The sequence below is a fragment of the Lycium ferocissimum genome, chromosome 12 (assembly GCF_029784015.1).
Source record: "Lycium ferocissimum isolate CSIRO_LF1 chromosome 12, AGI_CSIRO_Lferr_CH_V1, whole genome shotgun sequence".
Classification (NCBI taxonomy): domain Eukaryota; kingdom Viridiplantae; phylum Streptophyta; class Magnoliopsida; order Solanales; family Solanaceae; genus Lycium; species Lycium ferocissimum.
Window position 1 is genome coordinate 31,928,779 of NC_081353.1, and position 15,884 is coordinate 31,944,662.

The 15,884-nt window shown below is 35.7% G+C and overlaps 1 protein-coding gene across 1 annotated transcript; it reads right to left on the reverse strand.

Moving 5' to 3' along the window:
• Positions 1-3,056, reverse strand: LOC132040578 (EG45-like domain containing protein). Its single transcript, XM_059431226.1, has 3 exons — positions 2,830-3,056; positions 1,017-1,293; positions 1-122 (listed from the first exon to the last, which is right to left on the reverse strand). Exons 1-3 carry the CDS (start codon positions 2,948-2,950, stop codon positions 116-118), a joined length of 405 nt encoding a protein of 134 aa, XP_059287209.1. The 5' UTR covers positions 2,951-3,056; the 3' UTR covers positions 1-115.
• Positions 3,057-15,884: the final 12,828 nt, after the last annotated feature.

The following is a 15,884-nucleotide window of genomic DNA, read 5'->3' on the forward strand; positions in this document are numbered from 1 at the left end:
TTAAGACAGTAATTGCTTCTTTTATTTATCACTCGTAGTTTACACGCATGGAAGTTGTTTTATTCAAGAGTGTGCATAGAAGTTTTATTCTAGTACATCAAGGCGGCCTTGACCTTTAGACCCTGCAATCACGGTTGAAAACAAAAAAAATTAGTTCATTTTGCATAGCAATTAAATCACCCCAAAAGAGAAAATTGCAGAAATAGGACACCAGAAGGAAAGGTTTTGAACTCTCTTGTCCTCATCTAAATTTTTTAAAAATTACGTTGCACAAAACTTCAGTTGCTCATCAGTCATAAATTACAATCTAATATGCGCATAAATTAGTTTTATCTATGAGACAGAAATGCGGACATTCCTTAACAACTGCTCATCAGACATAAATTACAATCTTAATATGTACATAAATTAGCTTTATCTATGAGACAGAAATCCCTTTTAAGCAGTGTTTCATCGATACTAAGTAAGGCCCGTTGTATTGTTAAAGTGGCAATTTAATTTCTTGTGTTTTCAAGACTGGGTTTAGTACTTTCTAGTTTATTTTATGTGATATATAAATATGATATTGAGTTATTTTTTCGTTACAAGCCTACCCTATTTGAACAAAAGTTTCAGTGAACGAAGTAATTGGGTTTAGATCGACGTGGAATCTCCCAAAAACCTATACTCGTTCATGTTTCATTTATGCGTTTACAATAACTATTTTTTCTGATTATGTTGATGAAATGGGACTGCGAAGACAATCCACTATTAGAGATTATTTTGCTCTCGCATCGTTCGCTCCACCTGTACTCTTCTTTCCACTATAGTGAACGATCTTTCACTTCACCATATATATCAGGAATCTCGCTAAACCTTCCAGTTAGTCTAACCACAAGAATTCCCTCCTACTTACCCATCCACCGTAATTAATGTAGTCTCTCATCGATACTACTAGTTTAAAAAAATTAGTTTTAAGACTTTGTTTCAATAAAACCTAAAGTTGTGTGAAGGTCCACGAAAGTACTGTAACTTACTGATTGTAATTAATCTTGATTTTGCCAGCATCACGATTGGCAATTTGGGTAAAAGCTTCTTGAGAAAGATCAATTGTCCCTTGGCATCCAGGAGGACAATAATCAACAATTTTAACTACAACACTTTTTCCAGTACAAGGTTTTAGAATGCCTTGATTTGTAGGGCCAGTGCAAGTGACTCTATACATTCTTCCACATGCTGCCCTATTTCCCCAGATTGTATCACTTGCTGCTGCAATCATCACTCCATTGTTTTGATATCCATAACATGATGAGGCTGCAAAAAAAAAAAAAAAAACAAGATTAAATTTACATCAAAGTTTTTTTTTTTTTTTTTTTTTGGTTTCTTATTTGTGTCTGGTATCCGTATTGGAACACCTACTAATCCATATTCACATCTCGTACGGTCCATTACATAGGAAAGCGTTGATTTTTTTCATATCCAAGGCTCGAATCCGTGCGAAACCTCTAGTTAAGGATGAAGGAATCTTATCCATCTCACCATTTCCTTGGAGATAATTTACACCAAAGATATGACCCGGCCCATATTATTTTTATTCTTTATTTTGGTTATGGTTACATTCAAAATCACCATGGTCAACAGTTAGTGTAAAAGTAGTTTGTAATGTGTGGGAGTCCCACATCGATGACCTGTAGCCATTGTATCGGCTATATAGAGCTAAGCCCATTTAATGTAATAAAATTACATATTTATAAGATATGTGCGTTTATATATAAAGGTCTTATTTTCGTATTTATTTTGAACAGGTTTTTGTTTATTTAAAATTTTAATTTAATATTTACATTTTAAATAAAACAGAACATTGCTTCTATTCAGAAAAGGAGCGCTTTGTCAGAAATAGTCTCCTTCTAAATTTCTATAAGTACGGACTCATCCCTGAAGAAGCGATACAATTTGCATGTACGATTTCAGGCTTTGTTATATCCTGATAGAGATTTGCTTGTAATCCCCAAAGAATATACAGGCAATAACTCTTGAAAGATAGTGATCTTTCACGCCTCAAAGCCTTAATTTCTCTTTTATTCTTCTCTTCTTTCTAACAATTAGAGATGCGTTTATTATACATGTTTATACCTTCATGTAGAGGTGTTTACTTGGAAAAAGACCTAGTAGGGAGACCGCCTTTGAAAGATTGTATAAGTTAGTGTGTTGATTTATGTACTAAGTCATTAATTAATGATGGTATGATAGTCTCACGTATTAATTAGAAGTAATGTTGATGGCATAATTAAATAACTAAAGTTGCGTATTTTTTAACAGTTTAAACTTTTAGATCAAATAGTTACTTATAAAATTTAACATGGTATCAGAGCATGCTAAGAGGTCATAGCTCTTAAGTTTCGCTTGCTCATTCCATGTAAAAAAAATCAAGTTATTGACTCATTAAAAAGAATCAAGCCACACGTTTAGGGGAGAGTTGAAGCTCTCTCTCTTATACCAGCTTCCGCTCTTAGATAAGAAGGTTAAGCAATTCAACACAAAACATTAATTTCAAGAGATAATGGTCAAATACATATCTAAACTATCACTTTAGCTTTGCGAGTTTCACACCCAAACTATCAGTTGAGCCTCTTTCATTCAGTTAGGAGAAGAGAACATCTGATAGTTGGCCTAATCAGATTCGAGATGTGTTTTAAGACATAGATGGTGTTAGTTTAGGTAGGAAAAGAAAACAACTGATAATTAGAGTGTGAAACTCGCAAAAAATTGATATTCTGATAATTAGACGAATAATTCTAATTTCAATTGCTTTGGATAAGATACTAAGGCATAAAATTAGATTATACTTACGAACATAAGGAGCAGTATAATAGGTGGCTGTCCCTTCAGCAGCAAATGCCACTGTGGTAATGCTAAGCAAAATGCCAATTACGACGAGCACAACAACGCTTGTGGTTCCCATTTTTTTCATTCTTTTCTTTTCTTTTCTTTTCTTTTTTTTTTTTTTTGCTATAAATTTTAAGCTTGTTGTGAATAACGAAGGTTAATTCTCCTACTATTTATAGATAGAAAAATCTCTCAAACCCATAGCTATTGTTCCAAGTCAATAATTAGATATATAATCACTGTGGCCCTGGGTATTAATGTGGTTTAAGGTTATTAGGTTCCCATACTGGGTACGTATAGATTTGTAGCTTTACTTAGTTGTTGATTTTATATCCTAAGTTTGATTAATGGTGCATAAAGTTGTAGCTTTACTTAGTTGTTGATTTTATATCCTAAGTTTGATTAATGGTGCATAATCCGTTGCGATTAAACTTATCGTTCGCCTCAGTGGGACTTATGTTGCTGCTCCAAATTCAAAGTAAAAACTTACCCGCCTTTAGTGTGTACATCAAATTAATAAGCAATAATGGTCAAAAACACATATGAACTTCAGTTTTTCTCGAGTTTCACACCCCAACTATCAGTTGTTTCATTTTCCTACCTAAACTATCATCATCTATGTATTAAGACTCACTTAGCTGAGTAGATGGTGATAGTTCAGATAGAAAAATGGAACAACTGATAGTTGGCATAATCAGCTTTGGGTATGTTTTACTACATAAATGTTGATAATTCAGGTAAAAAAATGAAAACGCTGATAATTGGGGTGTGAAAACTCTCGAAAAAAGTGATACTTCAAAGTGAGTGTTTGACCATTAACTCAATAGATACACCTATGTGTCTATTGTAGACACGTACATTTAGCACTTAACCATGATTAGTTAATATGTATTTTCATTCTATCTATAACTGCTAAGGTTAAATTACGTGATTTGATTTAGTTGCGGATAAGTTATTAGTACCTAAGTTCAATACTAATTTTCCACAGGCGTAATCTAATTTTCCGGAGGTTTGCCCCTCATGAACTTAATACTTTAATGCAATCAAGGTTTGTCAAAGGTCTAGTGTTTGGCAAGAAAGAATAGACTTGCTTATTTTGATAGTTTGTCAAAGGTCTAGTGTTTGGCAAGAAAGAATAGACCTGCTTATTTTGACTTTGAGAAGGAATACAAGAACAAAGTCAGCACTTAAATTTTTTTATGACGTCAAGATTTAGAAGCAGAAAATTTAAACTAATAAAATGAAGGTTCATCTTAAGAATGAGAAAGCCGACTGACAGATTCATATTTCCGTAACAGTATTCGTCTGTCAGAATATTGGAACAGTAATATAAAAATGCCACCCTCCTCCATATTTGTAATTGTTGGTGTGCAAACAAATTAACAGCCTATTTGTATTGGCTTATTTTAGGTGTTTGGAGTGTTTGGGTAAAACAAAAAAATGCTTTTAAGAACTTGTTTTTAAGCCAAAACAATAAAAATAAGCCATAACTTATGACTTTTGGCTTATAAGTCAAAAGTCATAAGTCCATCCAAACGGGCTCTAACTCAAATTAGAGTCTGTTTGGCTTAGTTTAAAAAAACCAGCTTATAAGCGAAAACAGCTTATAAGCCAAAAAAGTAAGTTGGGCTACCACAACTTTTTTTTTCTGGCTTATTTTAAGCACAACATAGCTTATAAGCTGGCCAGCCAAACACTCAAAAAAGTTGAAGCTAAGCTTTTTAGATGGTCCGAGCAACATAGACCATGGTTGGTCTATTCCGTGTAAGTTTCACTTAGTATTAGCAATGCGAACTGTGTGATTATCTCTTCATGGCTGAAGCTATTTCAGAGAAGTGTGCGCTTCAAACAACAAAGCTAAAGTGATCCAAACGAGAAGCGGTCGATTCTTTGAATCTCAACATTGAGGAGTAGGGTTAATCTGGTGTTATTGTAAAGTTGCTGGACAGTTACTTTACTTTGGAAGTGAACTTACTTAAAAGACATTGAATTGATGTGGGGCTCTCAGCCATTACTCCAATCAGCTTAAAATTGACCAAGTTAAAACATTTATATAACAGCAAATTCAGGAGAGAACATTTGTTCGACTCAATTTTTCATATTATGTTTAAGAACAAAAATTCAAGACAGGACAATAGATGGACGACTACATACAATTGTAGCAGGATTCAAATTCGGGCAAAGATTTAAAAAACGTTAATTTTATTTCATTTGTCTAAATCTTGGTGAGTAGATTTACTCAGTAAATATGTTCTTTCAAAGAACATTGAATAAAATAGAATTATTCAGTACATATGTTATTTCATGTTACATAGCATTTGGGACTCAAACAGGGAGCAGTGGGGATTGTTTGGTGGTTGGGGGACAACTTGAAGGCTTATCCTTATCGAAGTAAATCTTGGATACGAAAAAATAATGGTAAGATGCTGTATGTTGATAAGCTCTTTTCTTGTCAAAAACAAGAGGAAGTTGAACATTGTTGTTGTATTAGGTAGTTGTAGTATTTGTATATGTGCAGTAATAGATTAAACATCGGAAAAGAAAAGGCATGATATGTTAGTTTTGATACCATAGAGATTGGTAAAGTTCCTTCACTTATTGCTCGATTCGATCCAAAACCTACTAGTATGACGCTTTTCCTTCTATTAGTAGGTTTTCTTGCCCCATCAATTATGCTATTGGTAGTCTAGTAGTTTTAAGCAGGTGAACTCATGTTCTTAAGAATAATTTAGACAGTTTTTGGGAGTATCCTTTACTCTGTTGTTCACAATATCAACTTGCCAAGTGGGAGAATGAGGACTGTCGAATCGAAGGCGTGAAGGCTATATACATGGAGCTAGATGCCTTATTTCTGGGGCATCAGAAAAGCAATTCCTCTTTCTCCAATATGCTCAAACAGAGACGCCACTTTCAATGATGGACACCAGCCCTTGTATTAAAGTGGCATGGAGTTTCGCTTGAAAAACAAATGAGTAGTTTTAGTTTCCAAATAGGTAGTTACCCTTTCTTTAGGGTCTGATAGATCAATTAAGTTACCTAAATCTCTTCCATATTTCTATTAGCATCATCTCTATCATGTTGGAATAATTTGGCTGTGCCTTTTTATTGTTAGTCATATGGTATATAAAGCATAAGAAGGCTTCTTATTATTATCTTATGGACAAGGATATTAATTTGGATAGTATGTAGTATATACGAAAAAGAGAAAATACATAAAATCATCCCTAAGCTTGTCTCTAAAACTCACTTTAGCAATTTAATTTTACAGGCATTTAAATACTCCCTATTCTAGTGTGAAGTGAAATTAATACCCCTTAATAGCCGACGTGGCAAAGAAAATATTAGTATTAATTTTTGAGAAACCCGTGAGAACGAAAAAAACTATAAACATGGTCCAAATTGTACACATGTCATCTTTTAATTGGATGTTATACAATTAGCTATACTTAATTGTGTTTTTCTTAATTTTTTTATTTTTCATTTTAGGTTTTCTTTTTCTTTTTTTCCATTTTTCCTTTTCTCTTTTTTACTCTTTTCTATCCTTTCTCTCTCTTTGTTGCGGCGCCATCTCCGATCGACCTGTCACCCCAGCGCCTCCATTCCATTCTCTGTTTCTTTGATTGAATGATATACAATTAGCTATACTTAATTATGTTTTTCTTAATTTTTTATTTTTCATTTTAGGTTTATTTTTTCAAGTTCGAGGAAGAGTGGTGTGCAGTTTTTTTAGGAGTTAATTAGTGTAAAAAAAGGTGTGAAGCAAAAAAAGAGTGAAAATTTAAATTTTTAATGAATTGTTGACATGGAGCTGACGTGCCACGTGCGTGTAATACTCCTCAATCCCACGAATTTGGTATTATACTCTCCCGTTCTTAAAGTTTTCAAATATACCCCTGCCTTGACGTAAGTTATTGGCCAAAATAACCCGAAATTATTTTTAAACCCTGCTTCATCATTTAAACCCGACCCAACTAAATAATAACTCATAAAATCCCCTTATTCCCCCAATACATACGTATGAAGTTTGAGGGAATTGGGAAATAAGGGGATCTTATTGGTTATTATTTAGTTAGATCGGGTTTAAATGATGGAGCGGGTTTAAAAAAATGATTTCGGGTTATTTTGACGGATAATTTCCGTCAAGGCAGGGACATATTTGAAAACTTTAAGGACGGGAGGGGTATTTTTGACCCAAAATAAGTTCGGAGGATATTTTTAGCCTTTTTTCCAAAGTAAAGGGGTTTTTTGACCCTTTTCCCTTTTTACTTTATTGAACTCCAATTCTTTTGTTCTTTTTAATTTTCAATATTTTTTTACTTTATTGAACTCTAATTCTTTTGTTCTTTTTCCACTTGTAAAACTTTCCATTTACATGCATTTCATCAAAGTATATCAAGTAGAGCATATACGTACTGTGATCACTTGAAGCTTGGGTAGGTAATAGGAGCCCCTGGATTGGCTTATAAGGATGCTTATATCTGTTTTGTTTTTTTTGAAAGTGTTTAATTTGCCAGAACTTTAAAGCTCATTTTACGCTTAAAATGTTTCAAAAAATTAATTGGGTTTGTTTGCTTAACTTATCTAAAAGTTTTATAAGCCGAAAAATGTTTTTATAAGTTCGTTTTTTAAGTCCATCCAAACAGGCTCTAGGTTAGTCTTTCTATCATTTTCACTTAAATATCAGGCTTATATTGGTGTTAGGATTCAAACCCATGTCGTACATTCAACACACACATCATGCTGCTCTCTAATTACTAGATGTTCAAACTCGTTGAGTGTATTTGATAGATATATGCATTGTGCTCTTACCACTAGACTTAAATTTTGGGGTCATAACTTAATAATTTAGTTTGTACAATAGTTGTTGAGTCCGTTTGAAAATTTGCCTTATTATCATCTGTGTGAGTGGCTGTATATTCAGTTTAGGTATTTTATCACAAGAAACAACTAAAGAATATTTTGCACATGTTAGTAATTTATTAAATATATTTTACATTGTCGTTAACTTAATGGGGAATATAAGCAAAATGTTATAGAATTCAAATTATATATCATCAAGACAAAAAAAAGTTCAGCATTTACAACAAGTTTCAGTTTCAAATTACAAGTTGAGATCGACTATGTAAATCTTCACGACAGATATGCAAAAGTTAAGCATATAACTTAACATAATCGTAAAGGATAAACACGACCACCTGAATCCCTGATAAAGTAGCGAAGTTGTGAATAAATATAAACAGAGCAATAAGATTATATTTTCGACTCTATATCTTGACCACGTAATTGAGAAAATGGCTCAAGGAAAGTAGGGATTCGAATTTCACTTTATTGGTGAGGGCTCAAACATTCACATTGTAATTCCCTACCCCTTTGTAATTAAAAAAAAAAAAAGAAAAAAACAATTTACTAGTCACCTCCAAAGACTATGAACTTTCTGGGCACGCATTTCAACACAGCAGTGACACCCACGCGCACTTCACATCTTGGAGTAGCATTTCCTTTCTTTTTCCCATGAAATTTCCTCTACCTTAACAAACCAAATAAGAAAATTCCAAAAATGGTTATTAATATTTGAAAAGTATGGCTCTTAAGCAGTTCTAATTATTTGAATTTATGAAAATGGGTATTTTATAGAAAGATTTATCTAACAAATTTTGGGCTATTGTAACAATAATTTTGAGCGGTTACTTGTATTGTATGTTATTTCTTGTACTTACAGTATCATATTATTTTGTGATAGTTGTGGTTCCATTTTTAGCCAGCTTTATCATATTTTTCATAATACATTTGCCATGGATTCTTCTTTATATATACTGCTTTAGATTGCTTGTTCTTGTGTCGTGCTTCTACCGAAAATAGTTTTTCTATCTCCCAAGATAGGGATACGATTTGCGTACACTATATCTTTTCAGACCCACTTTGTGAGATTTTACTGGGTATCTTGTTGTATATTATTTAACAATAAGATGCACTTAAGGTATTGATCTAGTAGTTAAGGAAGTGGGTTGACAATCATGTGGTGCCATGTTCAATTTTCAGCAAAGATAAAAAAGACTATAGTTTCTTCTCATCTATCCAAATCTTAGTGAATAGAATTTTGCGATACTTGTGCTGGTGGGAGTTGCAGAACTCACAATTATCGAACATTAGAAGTAGATAATGTTATTACTCTCTCCATTCAACTGTATATGATACTATTTGACTGAATACAAAATCTAAAATAATTTTTTAACTTATGATATATATAAATAAGCCTACCTCACAATGGTAGCAAATTAGTTGAACAAGTGATTTTTCAAATGGTGAGTCTTAGGTTGGAAACTCCCAACATATTTTTAAGATCGAGCTTGTTGCACGGAGCTTGCCTAGTATAATCTCTTCTATGTGAATTATGGGCTATGTAAAATTTTACCTTATGCACACTATCATACTGAAGCAAAATCTACCTTATGCACACTATCACACTGAAGGCTTAAATTTACCTTATATGCGCTCGAAGAATAGCGATAATAAGCTTTATTTTTATTTTTATAATATTTCCCGTCTCAATCTATATGTCACTATTTTTATTTTTATTTTACACTGAGGGGTCGTTTGGTGCACGGTATAAGCTGGGATATCCCATCACTAATTTTGGGATTAATTGTGTACCACGTTTGGTAGAAGATATAAATTTATCCTGAGATTAATTTATATGTTCTACCAAACAGGGTATAAAATGAAGTCCAAACTTAATAGTGGGATGTCCCACCTTATCCCACTAACCTTGGGATTATTTTATTCCATCTCCCAGATGAGATTATTTTATCCCACCTTAGTCCGTACCAATCGACCCCTTATTTTCTTAATAACAACATAACAACTATTATTTTTAAATCATTTTTCTCCAAACAATGTGCCATCCTTTAATGGTATATCCTCTTTCATTATCACCTCCCATAAACCAACAAAATCCATAGATCGTATACAACTCTCTCTCTCTCTCTCTTCATATATCTTCCCACAAATCCCTTCTTCCTCCTTTTTGTTCAAATTCGAAAATCTCAAATCTTGAAGAAGAAAAAAATTCTCTTCTTAAACTTATCGTTCGCCTCAATGGGACTTATGTTGCTGCTCCAAATTCAAAGTAAAAACTTATCCGCCTTTAGTGCGTACATCAAATTAATAAGAGATAATGGTCAAAAACACATATGAACTTCAGTTTTTCTCGAGTTTCACACCCCAACTATCATTACTCTTTTTTTCCTACTTAAACTATCATCATCTATGTATTAAGACTCACTTAGTTGAGTAGATGGTGATAGTTCAGATAGGAAAATGGAACAACTGATAGTTGGCATAATCAGCTTTGGGGTATGTTTTACTACATAAATGGTAATAATTCAGGTAGAAAAATGAAAACGCTGATAATTGGGGTGTGAAACTCGCGAAAAAAGTGATACTTCAAAGTGAGTGTTTGACCATTAACTCAATAGATACACCATATGTGTCTATTATAGACACGTACATTTAGCACTTAACCATGATTAATTCATATGTATTTTCATTCTATCTATAACTGCTAAGGTTAAATTACGTGATTTGATTTAGTTGCGGATGAGTTATTAGTACCTAAGTTCAATACTAATTTTCCACAGGCGTAATCTAATTTTCCTGAGGTTTGCCCCTGAACTTAATACTTTAATGCAATCAAGGTTTGTCAAAGGTCTAGTGTTTGGCAAGAAAGAATAGACCTGCTTATTTTGACTTTGAGAAGGAATACAAGAACAAAGTCAGCATTTAAATTTTTTTATGACGTCAAGACTTATAAGCAGAAAATTTAAACTGATAAAATGAAGGTTCATGCATCTTAAGAATGAGAAAGCCGACTGAAAGATTCAAAATACCCGCTAGACGTGATTGGCACCAAAGAACACTACCCGCCGGCGAACCATATATCATACTCTTAATCATTTATAAAAGCACGAAAAGAAAATAAGTGCAAGTCCAACAACGTTATTAATGATAAAAATGCGAAATAGTCGCCAACCAAATCCATAATCGATTTATGAAAACCAATCAACGTTAAGATAAAAAGAATCTCTAGCCCACATCCCACGCTAAGACCATGGAGCATCTAACGAGTTACATGAGTTTGAGTGTCGGGCATGTAAACCCAAAATAAAAGAAATAACTAGAAATAAACTAGATAAAGCCGAAATGGTCGCCTCCACGAACAATGCGGTGGCTCACCTCAAAGAATGTAATCCACTCACGAAATCTTCAATTACCAAGCCTCGTTCTCAACGACAAGATTCGCATGGACATGCAGGTAAGGAGTGAGTTATACATAAATATAACCCAGTAAGATCCTCGACCCGCCACTTCAAATACCCCCGGAACAAGTGTTAGAAAATACAAACACACAACAAGCACAAAAATATTATGCACATGAATATATCATTATCTAATAGCAACCAAGGTCCAAACCACTCGTTTATCAAATATATTATATATCTCAACACAATTTACACTACGAACCGTCATAAGTGGCAATTAAAGAATTAGTCAACACTATGAATCCACTCGCAACATACACAATGTGCCAAATATGTCAGGAAGCATACACAATGCTAAGGGAAGCATACACAATGCCCCAATATCATCAAGAAGCATACACAATGCTAAGGGAAGCATACACAATGCCCCAATATAATCAAGAAGCATACACAATGCTAAGGGAAGCATACACAATGCCCCAATATCATGGCTCACAGCTATATCACATCACAAAATAATTTATAAAGAGAGTTTTGAATTATTTGAAAATAAAATATATGCGGTTAGCCTTAAGGACCACCGATTCTCGCTAAGCACACGCTCGCCCCAACACATGGACCAGCAGAGAAAACATATTTTTAAAACGGGTTTTGAAAAGCAAGTACCCAAAGCTTAAAGTCTCACTTACCTCAAATTCACAATTCAAGCACACTTCCAATAAATCAAAACGCGTTCTCGAGTCTCCGATTGCCTCAAACTACACAAAAACGGATTTAGAATGGTCAAAACCCTTAGGGTAAACCACTTCTATATTTCTAGAGGCTTAAACGGTTAAAGTCAAATTTTAAAGGACGGAAACGCCCTCCGGTCAATGTGTTCAAAACCCGACAAGACTTATGTTTTCGGAAAGGCCTTAACGAGAGGATTCCAACGATATATAGAAGTCTAAAATCCGACACTATTTGCCCTTTCAAATCAATGATTTTAGTTGAAGAACCCTAGAGCTAAACTTTCTCAATTCCTCAAAATATCCCCATGTTTTCACCATAAAATTCACCCATAATTATGTAATAAACTTAAATAAAAGACTAGAGTCATTACCTTGATGATTTGGGTTGAAAATCCTTATTTTTCTCCCTCTTTTTCTTTCTTTTTCTCCCTTTCTTTTTTTTTTTTTTTCCTTGTTTTTCCTTCTTCGTTTCTCGTTTTTCTCGTTTTCTCCTTTTTTTTTTTTTTTCTCTTTATTTTCTTTTTCTTCTTTTTTTGTGGGCTTGGCCCACATCTCTTTCCCCCCCCCCCCCCCCTTTTTTTTTCCTTTTTCCTTTTGGGCTTTTATTTTGGCCCACTTAATTCTTCTTTTATATATATATATATTTTTTTTTTATTTCCTTCTTTTATTTAAATTACCAACTAAGCCTAGAGAAAAAAAAAATATGGGCTATTACATTCTCCACCACTTAAAATGACGTTCGTCCTCGAACGGATCTAGATCATACCTGTCGCGTCAAATAAATGAGGATATTTATCTCGCATATCCGTCTCAGACTCCCAAGTAGCCTCCTCGGTTGGATGATTACGCCACAACACTTTGACTGAAGCTACCTTCTTCGACCTCAATTGTCGCACTTGCCTATCAAGAATAGATATCGAACCCTCTTCATAAGTCAAATTTTCATCGAGCTCCACATCCTCTGGTTGAATCTTATGGCTATCATCACCAACATATCGTCTTAGCATAGACACGTGAAATACAGATGAACAAGAGACAATCTCGGAGGTAAAGCAAGTCTATATGCCACCAACCCAATTCGATCCAAAATCTCATAAGGACCAATGTACCTAGGACTTAACTTGCCTTTCCGACCGAATCTCATAACTCCTTTCATAGGGGATACTTTTAGAAAGACTTTTTCCCCCTTCATGAACTCCATATCACGTACTTTCTTATCTGCATAGGACTTTTGTCTGCTTTGTGCTGTCCGAAGCCGTTCTCGTATCAATGCAACTTTTTCCAAGGCTTGCTGAACCAAATCTGGACCTAATAGTTGTGCTTCGCCCGGTTCGAACCATCCAACAGGTGAACGACACCTCGACCATAAAGAGCCTCAAACGGCGCCATCTGTATACTCGATTGGTAGCTGTTATTATAAGCAAACTCTGCCAAAGGCAACTGATCGTCCCAATGGCCACCAAAATCAATCGCGCAAGCTCTAAGCATGTCCTCTAAAATCTGAATAACTCGCTCGGACTGTCCATCAGTTTGTGGATGAAAAGTTGTACTCAACTCGACCTGTGAACCCAACGACTTCTGAAAAGACTTCCAAAACTCAGCAGTAAATTGTGCACCTCGATCAGATATTATAGAAATAGGCACACCATGAAGTCGTACTATCTCACGGAGGTAAATATTTGCTAACTGCTCTGCGGTATGAGTAACCCGAACTGGTATAAAATGAGCAGATTTGGTGAGTCTATCCACAATCACCCAGACTGAGTCATGTTTCTTGAAAGTATTCGGCAAACCAACTACGAAATCCATCGTAATCCTTTCCCACTTCCACTCTGGGATAATCAAGTTTTGCATTACTCCGCCGGGTTTTTGATGTTCATATTTGACCTGCTGACAATTTAAGCAACTTGTCACATGTTTCAAAATATCACCTTCATACCTTTCCACCAATATAATCCACGCAAGTCTTGGTACATCTTCGTAGCACCGGGTGGATGGAGTATCGCGAGCTACGAGCCTCTTCAAGGATTAGTTGCTTCACATCACCCACCATAGGAATACACAAGCCTACCATGACAACGTAACACGCCTTCGCCATCAATAGAGAATGACTTAACGCCCCCATTTTGCACTCGATCTCTCAGTCTAGCAAGACGGGATCTTCATATTGGCAAGCCTTGACCGCCCCACTAAGGACGATTGTGCCACCATAACCGCAAGTAACCCGCCCCGCATCGTATGATCAATCCGAACTCCGCGGTTGGCTAATGCCCGAATATCCTTAGCCATAGGTCGTTCTTCGCAGTAAATCGGCCAAGCCGCCCATAGACTTTCTACTCAAGGCGTCCGCCACCACATTCGCCTTACCAGATGATACAAAATAGTAAGATCATAATCTTTAAGTAACTCTAACCACCGTCGTCTCAAATTCAGATCTCTTTGCTTGAATATGTATTGCAAACTCTTGTGATCAAGATAGATTTCACACGGCTCACCATAAAGATAGTGACGCCGCATCTTGAGTGCAAATACAATCTGCGCCAATTCTAAATCATGAGTTGGATAATTCTTCTCATGTTTCTTTAGTCGTCGAGACGCATAAGCTACCACTTTACCATTCTCGCATCAAGACACAACCCAACCCGACTCGAGATGCATCACAATAAATGGTGAAACCACCCTCATCGCAGGTAAGGTCAAAATCGGAGCCGTAGTCAATGCAAGCCTTTAATTTCGAAAGCTTTTCGAACATTCATCCGACCACCGGAATACCACACATTTTCCGAGTTAAACGTGTCAATGGAGCAAGCCTATCTTCGAGAAACCCTCCACAAACCTTCGTAATATCCACTAGTCCCATGAAACCGCGTATCTCGTGGGAGTAGTAGGTTGAGGCCAATCTCGAACTGCTTCAATTTTCTTTGGATCAACTTGAATCCCATCTCGGGACACCACGTGTCCTAAAAAGGAAACTGTGCTCAACCAGAACTCACATTTTGAGAACTTGGCATAAAGCTTTTGTTCCTTAAGTGTCTGTAGCACAATTCTCAAGTGTTGTCCATGCTCAGCCTCACTCCGAGAGTAGACCAAAATATCATCAATGAACACAATCACAAAATGGTCTAAGTATGGCTTGAATACCCTGTTCATGAGGTCCATAAATGCTGCGGGGGCATTAGTCAGCCCGAATGACATCACCAAAAATTCGAAGTGCCCATATCTTGTCCGAAAAGCTGTCTTGGAGATGTCCTCAGTCTTGATTCTCAGCTGATGATAACCTGATCTCAAGTCGATTTTGGAAAAATGAGTAGCACCCTGTAGCTGATCAAACAAATCATCAATACGAGGCAATGGATACTTATTCTTGATAGTCGCCTTGTTCGCCTGTTCGTAGTCAATGCACATTCTCATCGTGCCATCTTTCTTCTTCACAAATAACACAGGTGCACCCCAAGGCGATACACTAGGCCTAATGAACCCCTTATCAAGTAGCTCTTGGAGTTGAGCCTTCAGTTCTCTCAACTCAGCTGGAGCCATACGATATGGAGGAATAGAGATAGGCTGAGTCCCTGGAACTAAATCAATGCTGAACTCGATTTCTCTCATCGGAGGTAGGCCGGTAAATCTTCAGGAAAAACATCCGCAAATTCGCGAACAACAGGAACACTATCAATAGTAATATTCTCCGCTCGAGTATCATGAACGGTGGCAATAAAACCCAAACACCCATGATTAATCATTCGGCGTGCCTTTACATAAGATATTATTTTTCCTTGAGTCACAGTGAGTCATGCCTTTCCACACTAAAGGTTCTCCAGGAAAATTAAAACGTATAAGCTTAGCATAGCAATCAACCGATGCATAACATGATGCCAACCAATCCATGCCCATAATCACATCGAAAGCGGACATCGGTAACACACATAGATCAACTACGGTGTCCCTGCCCTGAACGGATATCACACAATCTCTATAAACTCTATCCACTAATATACTCTCCCCCACTGGGGTTTCTACCACATATGGCACA